Source organism: Odontesthes bonariensis, chromosome 19 (genome assembly GCF_027942865.1).
Source record: "Odontesthes bonariensis isolate fOdoBon6 chromosome 19, fOdoBon6.hap1, whole genome shotgun sequence".
Classification (NCBI taxonomy): Eukaryota; Metazoa; Chordata; class Actinopteri; order Atheriniformes; family Atherinopsidae; genus Odontesthes; species Odontesthes bonariensis.
In genome coordinates this window covers 947,043-959,155 of record NC_134524.1, presented here as the reverse complement: position 1 = coordinate 959,155, position 12,113 = coordinate 947,043, and the positions used below count along the sequence as shown (strand labels likewise).

Here is a 12,113-nt window from a genome sequence, read left to right as displayed (position 1 = left end):
CATGTAGCATGTAGTATGTAGTATGTAGTATGTAGTGTGTAGTGTGTAGTGTGTAGTATGTAGTATGTAGTATGTAGTATGCAGTATGTGGTATGTAGTATGCAGTATGTAGTATGCAGTATGCAGTATTGAAGTATGCAGTATGTGGTATGTAGTATGCAGTATGTAGTATGTAGTATGGAAGTATGCAGTATGTAGTATGGAAGTATGTAGCATGTAGCATGTAGCATGTAGTATGTAGTATGTAGTATGTAGTGTGTAGTGTGTAGTGTGTAGTATGTAGTATATAGTATGCAGTATGTAGTATGTACCAGGCCTGGAATTTCGTCATTTTAGGGGCAAGGCCACTTGGCCTTTTGAGTTGTCAATTTTTTAAGGGCACAAAGGCCATAAATTAAAACAATGATTTAACATATGATATGAAGTGACTGCGATTGTATATGCATTTACAATACTTTTATATATACACTTATTAAGCATTCAATGGACCAAATTGCAATTAAACTTATGTGCATACAAAACTTATTCAAACATTTCATTACTCCTCAACCCTCGCATACTATTCAGGGTCACATTTTTTGTACATAAAAAAAATAACTTTAAAACTGATTTATATTCATTTGAACCCTGAATCTACAAAAATGGAAATATTTAACAACTTTCCAACCATATTTTAGTGCAGATAATGCACAAAATTAAACACAAAACTATGTGCACAGACTAATTATGGAATTATGGATACTGTGAAATGCTTAAACATCGTCCGAGCTCTCGGAACTGTCTTCGGATCCATCTAAATCAGTTCCATTTTTCCCTTTTCTCACAAAGTGTGGCCGGCGTGTGCGCAAGCTGTCACCATGCCAGATTCAATACATTCAAAATATCATCCTCCTCCCCTCCTTTGGCAGGCATATCTTTTCTCTTCACGGCCGGCTGTCCCAACCATCGCCACATTTTGTCAGTGTTTGCGTCTGTATTTGTACCAACAACACGCTGTCAAATAATGCTCCCCCTTCTCAATGCATTCATTCACAATGATGGAGCAGAGTCACCTAAGACAGAAGTGTCCCAAATACAAAAATCAAATGGTGAATGACACCCCATTTGTGCATGTTAAGCTAATTGCTTGTTAATACGATAGGCCTAAGTGTTTTATTACTTTGCATGTCTTCCAAAAGAGAAAATAATCAGACGCAGGGTCGCAAAACATTATTGGCGTGAAAACGAAACTTAGAAAATCGGCTCGGCGCATGCACAAAGTAGTAATTCTCGACAAGTAGGAGAAATCGACTGAACACCGGCGTCTATCGTATTTCCCAACCAGAGTGACCCGCTCCCCTAGTACGGCAGCCTCGGCGGTTTCTATGCGTTCCCATAGAAACTGCGCTCGCACGTCCCGCGAAATAGATGGTAAAGTTCCTCATTTATCATCGGCCAAGCCGGCTAGTGAGTTTTTTTTAATACACGCCAAAAATAACTTTCACTCGCATTTGGCGGGTTGGCGGGTGTTAAGTTAGAGCCCTGGATAAACGAGCAGCAAACAAACCTAGTCTGCACAGAGGTCTTTGACAGCTAACAACACAGCGCTAACTGCCTAGTTGTTAGCTAACTGCAATGTAACTTATCCAAGTAGTAACAAAAACACTTCAAACACTTTTTTTTTTCTCAACCAGATGCTCATTGATCATTGAAGCCGTGTCAGAAAAGAGGCAGACTGCTAAACCGCAAAACTTAGTCAGAGAGGGCATCAAGGCCACTGTGGCCTTATGGCAGATATAATTTTCAAGGGCACAAGGCCAAAGTGAAAAATTCCTGCCTTGTAGTATGTAGTGTGTACTACGTAGTATGTAGTGTGTAGTATGTAGTATGTAGTATGTAGTATATAGTATGTAGTATGCAGTATGTAGTGTGTAGTATGTAGTATGCAGTATGTAGTATGCAGTATTTAGTATGTAGTGTGTAGTATGTAGTGTGTAGTGTGTAGTATGTAGTATGTAGTGTGTAGTATGTAGTTTGTAGTATGCAGTATGTAGTATGTAGTGTGTAGTATGTAGTTTGTAGTATGCAGTATGCAGTATGTAGTATGTAGTTTGTAGTAAGCAGTATGTAGTATGTAGTATGTAGTGTGTAGTATGTAGTTTGTAGTATGCAGTATGCAGTATGTAGTATGTAGTTTGTAGTATGCAGTATGCAGTATGTAGTATGCAGTTTGTAGTAAGCAGTATGTAGTATGTAGTATGTAGTGTGTAGTGTGTAGTATGTAGTATGTAGTGTGTAGTATGTAGTTTGTAGTATGCAGTATGTAGTATGTAGTATGTAGTGTGTAGTATGTAGTTTGTAGTATGTAGTATGCGGTATGTAGTATGTAGTATGTAGTTTGTAGTATGCAGTATGTAGTATGTAGTATGTAGTGTGTAGTATGTAGTTTGTAGTATGTAGTATGCGGTATGTAGTATGTAGTTTGTAGTAAGCAGTATGTAGTATGTAGTATGTAGTGTGTAGTGTGTAGTATGTAGTATGTAGTGTGTAGTATGTAGTTTGTAGTATGCAGTATGTAGTATGTAGTATGTAGTGTGTAGTATGTAGTTTGTAGTATGCAGTATGCAGTATGTAGTATGTAGTTTGTAGTAAGCAGTATGTAGTATGTAGTATGTAGTGTGTAGTGTGTAGTATGTAGTATGTAGTGTGTAGTATGTAGTTTGTAGTATGCAGTATGTAGTATGTAGTATGTAGTGTGTAGTATGTAGTTTGTAGTATGTAGTGTGCAGTATGCAGTATGTAGTATGTAGTTTGTAGTAAGCAGTATGTAGTATGTAGTTTGTAGTATGCAGTATGCAGTATGTAGTATGTAGTTTGTAGTAAGCAGTATGTAGTATGTAGTATGTAGTGTGTAGTGTGTAGTATGTAGTATGTAGTGTGTAGTATGTAGTTTGTAGTATGCAGTATGTAGTATGTAGTATGTAGTGTGTAGTATGTAGTTTGTAGTATGTAGTATGCGGTATGTAGTATGTAGTATGTAGTTTGTAGTATGCAGTATGTAGTATGTAGTATGTAGTATGTAGTGTGTAGTATGTAGTTTGTAGTATGTAGTATGCGGTATGTAGTATGTAGTTTGTAGTAAGCAGTATGTAGTATGTAGTATGTAGTGTGTAGTGTGTAGTATGTAGTATGTAGTGTGTAGTATGTAGTTTGTAGTATGCAGTATGTAGTATGTAGTATGTAGTGTGTAGTATGTAGTTTGTAGTATGCAGTATGCAGTATGTAGTATGTAGTTTGTAGTAAGCAGTATGTAGTATGTAGTATGTAGTGTGTAGTGTGTAGTATGTAGTATGTAGTGTGTAGTATGTAGTTTGTAGTATGCAGTATGTAGTATGTAGTATGTAGTGTGTAGTATGTAGTTTGTAGTATGTAGTATGCGGTATGTAGTATGTAGTATGTAGTTTGTAGTATGCAGTATGTAGTATGTAGTATGTAGTGTGTAGTATGTAGTTTGTAGTATGTAGTGTGCAGTATGCAGTATGTAGTATGTAGTTTGTAGTAAGCAGTATGTAGTATGTAGTATGTAGTGTGTAGTGTGTAGTATGTAGTGTGTATTATGTAGTGTGTATTATGTAGTATGTAGTATGTAGTATGTAGTAAGTAGTATGCAGTATGCAGTATGCAGTATGCAGTATGTAGTATGTAGTATGTAGTATGTAGTAAGTAGTATGCAGTATGCAGTATGTAGTATGTAGTATGCGGTTTCAAACACAGACTTACTCATGACTCTGAGCAGCACGGTTTTCTTCCTCCAGTTCTTCTTGCCGGTCACTCTGCAGATGTATCTGCCCGTGTCTCTGTCTGTTGGGAACATGAGGGTCAGACTGAAGTCTCCCGTTTCCTCGTTCAGCTTCGCCCGACCTCTGTAGAACGAGTCCTGCTCAGGGCTCCCACTGGCACCCTGATGTTTGTAGACCGTCATCAGGGGGTCGGGGTCGTAGCGCAACCAGTCCACGGTGGCCTCAGACAGGTCACCTGAGGTTTGAAAGGGCAGCCGGACAGACTCCTCCCCCTCCTCCACCTCCACCTGACAGACTGAGAGAACAACACAACACCATGATGACGAACATGCTCCTGGACCACTCGACAGGTGTAAGGTTTTCAGGAGGGAGTGCTTTGTGAGTTCGGCTCTGACCTTTGACCTGAACCTTCACCTGTTTCCTCATCAGGATGCTCCCCTCCCTGCTGTAGACGCTGCAGGTGTAGATGTAGTTATCTCCATCCGTGGGCCGTCTCAGAGTCAGACTGAGGTCTCCGGTGTTCAGCAGGTCTTCCTTCATCTCCGTTCTGTTTCTGTAAAGCTGGTTCTGCTCTTCGGGTCGGTCGGAGCCGCTCTGATAAACGTGGACCTTTGTGATCCAGATGTGGTTGAAGCTCCACTCTACCATCATGTCCTTAGACAGGTGAACTGAGGAGGTGCAGGGTAGCAGGACGGACTCCACCCCTGAATCCACCTCCACCTTAGGAACTGAGAGGACAGCAAGCACCATCAGCTGTACAGGCAGCAGCAGCAGTGCACCTGTTCTGTACACCTGTTCTGTACACCTTTTCATAGCACCTGTTTTGTACACCTGTTCTGAGCCCCTTTTTCTGTACACCTGTTCTGAGCACCTGTTCTGTACACCTGTTCTGTACACCTGTTCTGTACACCTGTTCTGAGCACCTGTTCTGTACACCTGTTCTGTACACCTGTTCTGTACACCTGTTCTGTGCACCTGTTCTGTACACCTGTTCTGTACACCTGTTCTGTACACCTGTTCTGTACACCTGTTCTGTACACCTGTTCTGTACACCTGTTCTGTACACCTGTTCTGAGCCCCTTTTTCTGTACACCTGTTCTGAGCCCCTTTTTCTGTACACCTGTTCTGTGCACCTGTTCTGTACACCTGTTCTGTACACCTGTTCTGTACACCTGTTCTGAGCCCCTTTTTCTGTACACCTGTTCTGAGCACCTGTTCTGTACACCTGTTCTGTACACCTGTTCTGTACACCTGTTCTGTACACCTGTTCTGTACACCTGTTCTGTACACCTGTTCTGTACACCTGTTCTGAGCACCTGTTCTTTGTACCTGTTCTGTACACCTGTTCTGTACACCTGTTCTGTACACCTGTTTTGTACACCTGTTCTGAGCACCTGTTCTGCACACCTGTTCTGTACACCTGTTCTGTGCACCTGTTCTGTGCACCTGTTCTGTGCACCTGTTCTGTACACCTGTTCTGTGCACCTGTTCTGTACACCTGTTCTGTGCACCTGTTCTGTACACCTGTTCTGTACACCTGTTCTGAGCACCCGTTCTGTACACCTGTTCTGTACACCTTTTCTTAGCACCTGTTTTGTACACCTGTTCTGTACACCTGTTCTTTGCACCTGTTCTGTACACCTGTTCTGAGCACCTGTTTTGTACACCTGTTCTTTGCACCTGTTCTGTACACCTGTTCTGTACACCTGTTCTGTACACCTGTTCTGTGCACCTGTTCTGTACACCTGTTCTGTACACCTGTTCTGTGCACCTGTTCTGTACACCTGTTCTGTACACCTGTTCTGTACACCTGTTCTGTGCACCTGTTTTGTACACCTGTTCTGTATACCTGTACTGTACACCTGATATGAGCATCTGTTCTGTACACCTGTACTGTACACCTGTCCTGAGCACCTGTTCTGTACAGCTGTTCTGAGCCCCTTATTCTGTACACCTGTTCTGAGCACCTGTTCTGTACACCTGTTCTGTACACCTGTTCTGTACACCTGTTCTGAGCCCTTTTTTCTGTACACCTGTTCTGAGCACCTGTTCTGTACACCTGTTCTGTACACCTGTTCTGTACACCTGTTCTGTACACCTGTTCTGTGCACCTGTTCTGTACACCTGTTCTGTACACCTGTTCTGTACACCTGTTCTGTACACCTGTTCTGAGCACCTGTTCTTTGTACCTGTTCTGTACATCTGTTCTGTACACCTGTTCTGTACACCTGTTTTGTACACCTGTTCTGAGCACCTGTTCTGTACACCTGTTCTGTACACCTGTTCTGTGCACCTGTTCTGTGCACCTGTTCTGTACACCTGTTCTGTACACCTGTTCTGAGCACCCGTTCTGTACACCTGTTCTGTACACCTTTTCTTAGCACCTGTTTTGTACACCTGTTCTTTGCACCTGTTCTGTACACCTGTTCTGTACACCTGTTCTGTGCACCTGTTCTGTGCACCTGTTCTGTACACCTGTTCTGTACACCTGTTCTGAGCACCCGTTCTGTACACCTGTTCTGTACACCTTTTCTTAGCACCTGTTTTGTACACCTGTTCTTTGCACCTGTTCTGTACACCTGTTCTGAGCACCTGTTCTGTACACCTGTTCTGTACACCTGTTCTGTACACCTGTTCTGTGCACCTGTTCTGTACACCTGTTCTGTACACCTGTTCTGTGCACCTGTTCTGTACACCTGTTCTGTACACCTGTTCTGTACACCTGTTCTGTGCACCTGTTTTGTACACCTGTTCTGTATACCTGTACTGTACACCTGATATGAGCATCTGTTCTGTACACCTGTACTGTACACCTGTCCTGAGCACCTGTTCTGTACACCTGTTCTGAGCCCCTTTTTCTGTACACCTGTTCTGAGCACCTGTTCTGTACACCTGTTCTGTACACCTGTTCTGTACACCTGTTCTGTGCACCTGTTCTGTACACCTGTTCTGAGCACCTGTTCTGTACACCTGTTCTGTACACCTGTTCTGTGCACCTGTTCTGTACACCTGTTCTGAGCACCTGTTTTGTACACCTGTTCTGAGCACCTGTTCTGTACATCTGTTCTGTACACCTGTTCTGTACACCTGTTCTGTACACCTGTTCTGTACACCTGTTCTGAGCACCTGTTCTTTGTACCTGTTCTGTACATCTGTTCTGTACACCTGTTCTGTACACCTGTTTTGTACACCTGTTCTGAGCACCTGTTCTGTACACCTGTTCTGTACACCTGTTCTGTGCACCTGTTCTGTACATCTGTTCTGTACACCTGTTCTGTACACCTGTTCTGTACACCTGTTCTGTACACCTGTTCTTTGTACCTGTTCTGTACACCTGTTCTGTACACCTGTATTGTACACCTGTTTTGTGCACCTGTTCTGTACACCTGTTCTGTACACCTGTTCTTTACACCTGTTCTGAGCACCTGTTCTGTACACCTGTTCTGTACACCTGTTCTTAGCACCTGTTCTGTACACCTGTTCTGTACACCTGTTCTGAGCACATGTTCTGTACACCTGTTCTGTACACCTGTTCTGTACACCTGTTCTGAGCACCTGTTCTGTACACCTGTTCTGAGCACCTGTTCTGTACACCTGTTCTGTACACCTATTCTGTACACCTGTTCTTTGTACCTGTTCTGTACACCTGTTCTGTACACCTGTTCTGAGCACCTGTTCTGTACACCTGTTCTGTACACCTGTTCTGTACACCTATTCTGTACATCTGTTCTGTACACCTGTTCTGTACATCTGTTATGTACATCTGTTCTGTACATCTGTTATGTACATCTGTTCTGTACATCTGTTCTGTACACCTGTTCTGAGCACCTGTTCTGTACACCTGTTCTGTAAACCTGTTCTGTACACCTATTCTGTACATCTGTTCTGTTCACCTGTTCTGTACATCTGTTATGTACATCTGTTCTGTACATCTGTTCTGTACACCTGTTCTGAGCACCTGTTCTGTACACCTGTTCTGTACACCTGTTCTGAGCACCTGTTCTGTACACCTGTTCTGTACACCTGTTCTTTGTACCTGTTTTGTACACCTGTTCTGTACACCTGTTCTGTACACCTGTTTTGTACACCTGTTCTGTGCACCTGTTCTGTACACCTGTTCTGTACACCTGTTCTGTACACCTGTTTTGTGCACCTGTTCTGTACATCTGTTCTGTACACCTGTTCTGAGCACCTGTTCTTTGTACCTGTTCTGTACACCTGTTCTGTACACCTTTTCTGAACACCTCTTCTGAGCACCTGTTCTGTACACCTGTTCTGAGCACCTGTTCTTTGTACCTGTTCTGTACACCTGTTCTGTACACCTGTATTGTACACCTGTTCTGTGCACCTGTTCTGTACACCTGTTCTGTACACCTGTTCTGTACACCTGTTCTGTACACCTGTTCTGTGCACCTGTTCTGTACATCTGTTCTGTACACCTGTTCTGAGCACCTGTTCTGTACACCTGTTCTGTACACCTGTTCTGAGCACCTGTTCTGTACACCTGTTCTGAGCACCTGTTCTGTACACCTATTTTTTACACCTGTTCTGAGCACCTGTTCTGTACACCTGTTCTGTACACCTGTTCTGTACACCTGTTCTGTACACCTGTTCTGTACACCTGTTCTGAGCACCTGTTCTGAGCACCTGTTCTGAGCACCTGTTCTGTACACCTGTTCTGAGCACCTGTTCTGTACACCTGTTCTGAGCACCTGTTCTGTACACCTGTTCTGTACACCTGTTCTGTACATCTGTTCTGTACACCTATTCTGTACACCTGTTCTGTACACCTGTTCTGAGCACCTGTTCTGAGCACCTGTTCTGTACACCTGTTCTGTACACCTGTTCTTTACACCTGTTCTGTACACCTGTTCTGTACACCTGTTCTTTACACCTGTTCTGTACACCTGTTCTGTACACCTGTTCTGTACACCTGTTCTGAGCACCTGTTCTGAGCACCTGTTCTGTACACCTGTTCTGTACACCTGTTTTGAGCACCTGTTCTGTACACCTGTTCTGTACACCTGTTCTGTACACCTGTTCTGAGCACCTGTTCTGAGCACCTGTTCTGAGCACCTGTTCTGAGCACCTGTTCTGTACACCTGTTCTGTGCACCTATTCTGTACACCTGTTCTGTACACCTGTTCTGTACATCTGTTCTGTACACCTGTTCTGTACACCTGTTCTGAGCACCTGTTCTGTACACATGTTCTGAGCACCTGTTCTGTACACCTTTTCTGTGCACCTGTTCTGAGCACCTGTTCTTTACACCTGTTCTGTACACCTGTTCTGTACACCTGTTCTGTACACCTGTTCTGAGCACCTGTTCTGTACACCTGTTCTGTACACCTGTTCTGTACACCTGTTCTGAGCACCTGTTCTGAGCACCTGTTCTGAGCACCTGTTCTGTACACCTGTTCTGTACACCTGTTCTGTACACCTGTTCTGTGCACCTGTTCTGTACATCTGTTCTGTGTACCTGTACTGTACACCTGTTCTGAGCACCCGTGGCACTGCAGCACTGACCTCTGACCTCCAGTTTCACTCTCTTCTTTGTCAGGATGTGTCCCTCCAGGCTGAAGACGGTACAGATGTAGGTCTCCATGTCTCTGTCTGTGGGATGTTTCAGTTTCAGACAAAGGACTCCGATCTTCATCAGATTACGTTTGAACTCTGTTCGTCCTCTGTAAGACGGGTGCTGGTGTTCGAGCTGATTGGAGCCGCTCTGAGACACATGGACCACCCTGTCTTTACCGACTGTCCACTCCACTTTAGCGTCTTCAGGAAGACGAACTGTGGTTAGAAGGGGCAGCAGGACATAATTTACCCCTGAATTCACCACCACCTGAGGGACTGAGAGGACAAGGGACATCAGCAGCTGGACAGAAAGACAGCAGGACAGACAGTAGCTGGACAGACAGTAGGACAGACAACACCACCCACCTTTCCTGAAATAGTCCCTGAAGCGCGCAGCAACGGCCACGATGACAGCAGCAGCAATAACCAGGAGAACCAGGACAACTGGGACCCAGGTGGGAACTGAGAGCACAGACGAATGACCGTTACTTCCTGATGAACCCGAATGAAACTGGGCTCTGAGCACCAGCTGCAGACTGACCTCCGTCCCTTTGGACCTCCAGCAGAACCTCCGTCTTGCTCAGGTCTTCCCCCAACCTGCGGACGCTGCAGGTGTACCTGCTGCTGTCGTAGATGTTGGGCTTGGTCAGGGTGAGAGCGAGCTCTCCGGTTCTCAGAGCGTTGGCGTCCATGGAGGTGCGGCCGCTGTAATGCTGGTTCTGGTTCTGGAGGTCGTCGCCACCCTGTCTGCGCAGGTGAACTGTGGGGGGATTCAGATCGTCCCGGCTCCACACCACCGTGGCCTTGTCCATCTCAAACTGAGAAACACAAGGCAGCAGGACGGACTCCGCCCCCTCTCGCACTTCCACGCCAGAGGCATGCTGGGAAACTGTGAGGATACAGACACAGAGAGAAGTGATGTTGGTATGACTGACAACCCGCCGGCTGGTTCTGGTCCCGCCTCTCTGAGCCTTACCACCAGCAAGGTTCTGGTTCTGGTCTGGGCAGAGCCTTCAGTTATCAGGCCCCTCTCTGTGGAACCAGCTGCCAGTTTGGGAGGCAGAGCCTTCAGTTATCAGGCCCCTCTCTGTGGAAGGAGCTGCCAGTTTGGGAGGCAGAGCCTTCCGTTATCAGGCCCCTCTCTGTGGAACCAGCTGCCAGTTTGGGAGGCAGAGCCTTCAGTTATCAGGCCCCTCTCTGTGGAACCAGCTGCCAGTTTGGGAGGCAGAGCCTTCAGTTATCAGGCCCCTCTCTGTGGAACCAGCTGCCAGTTTGGGAGGCAGAGCCTTCAGTTATCAGGCCCCTCTCTGTGGAACCAGCTGCCAGTTTGGGAGGCAGAGCCTTCAGTTATCAGGCCCCTCTCTGTGGAACCAGCTGCCAGTTTGGGAGGCAGAGCCTTCAGTTATCGGGCCCCTCTCTGTGGAACCAGCTGCCAGTTTGGGAGGCAGAGCCTTCAGTTATCAGGCCCCTCTCTGTGGAAGGAGCTGCCAGTTTGGGAGGCAGAGCCTTCAGTTATCGGGCCCCTCTCTGTGGAACCAGCTGCCAGTTTGGGAGGCAGAGCCTTCAGTTATCAGGCCCCTCTCTGTGGAACCAGCGGCCAGTTTGGGAGGCAGAGCCTTCAGTTATCGGGCCCCTCTCTGTGGAACCAGCTGCCAGTTTGGGAGGCAGAGCCTTCAGTTATCGGGCCCCTCTCTGTGGAACCAGCTGCCAGTCTGGGAGGCAGAGCCTTCACTTATCGGGCCCCTCTCTGTGGAACCAGCTGCCAGTTTGGGAGGCAGAGCCTTCAGTTATCAGGCCCCTCTCTGTGGAACCAGCTGCCAGTTTGGGAGGCAGAGCATTCAGTTATCAGGTCCCTCTCTGAGGAAGGAGCTGCCAGTTTGGGAGGCAGAGCCTTCAGTTATCAGGCCCCTCTCTGTGGAACCAGCTGCCAGTTTGGGAGGCAGAGCCTTCAGTTATCAGGCCCCTCTCTGTGGAACCAGCTGCCAGTTTGGGAGGCAGAGCCTTCAGTTATCAGGCCCCTCTCTGTGGGACCAGCTGCCAGTTTGGGAGGCAGAGCCTTCAGTTATCAGGCCCCTCTCTGTGGAACCAGCTGCCAGTTTGGGAGGCAGAGCCTTCAGTTATCAGGCCCCTCTCTGTGGAACCAGCTGCCAGTTTGGGAGGCAGAGCCTTCAGTTATCAGGCCCCTCTCTGTGGAACCAGCTGCCAGTTTGGGAGGCAGAGCCTTCAGTTATCGGGCCCCTCTCTGTGGAACCAGCTGCCAGTTTGGGAGGCAGAGCCTTCAGTTATCAGGCCCCTCTCTGTGGAACCAGCTGCCAGTTTGGGAGGCAAAGCCTTCCGTTATCAGGCCCCTCTCTGTGGAACCAGCTGCCAGTTTGGGAGGCAGAGCCTTCCGTTATCAGGCCCCTCTCTGTGGAAGGAGCTGCCAGTTTGGGAGGCAGAGCCTTCAGTTATCAGGCCCCTCTCTGTGGAACCAGCTGCCAGTTTGGGAGGCAGAGCCTTCAGTTATCAGGCCCCTCTCTGTGGAACCAGCTGCCAGTTTGGGAGGCAGAGCCTTCAGTTATCAGGCCCCTCTCTGTGGGACCAGCTGCCAGTTTGGGAGGCAGAGCCTTCAGTTATCAGGCCCCTCTCTGTGGAAGGAGCTGCCAGTTTGGGAGGCAGAGCCTTCCGTTATCAGGCCCCTCTCTGTGGAACCAGCTGCCAGTTTGGGAGGCAGAGCCTTCAGTTATCGGGCCCCTCTCTGTGGAACCAGCTGCCAGT

The 12,113-nt window shown here is 46.7% G+C and overlaps 1 protein-coding gene across 1 annotated transcript in view; it reads right to left on the bottom strand.

Moving 5' to 3' along the window:
• LOC142369442 (uncharacterized) overlaps positions 1–12,113 on the bottom strand; it is a 34,109-nt gene that overhangs the window by 19,213 nt on the left and 2,783 nt on the right. The window contains exons 2-6 of the mRNA XM_075451803.1: positions 9,898–10,245; positions 9,723–9,818; positions 9,306–9,632; positions 4,175–4,507; positions 3,760–4,074 (exon numbers count right to left, since the gene is read on the bottom strand). Coding sequence (XP_075307918.1) covers positions 3,760–4,074; positions 4,175–4,507; positions 9,306–9,632; positions 9,723–9,818; positions 9,898–10,245 — 1,419 coding nt within the window. The remainder of the gene's footprint in view (positions 1–3,759; positions 4,075–4,174; positions 4,508–9,305; positions 9,633–9,722; positions 9,819–9,897; positions 10,246–12,113) is intronic.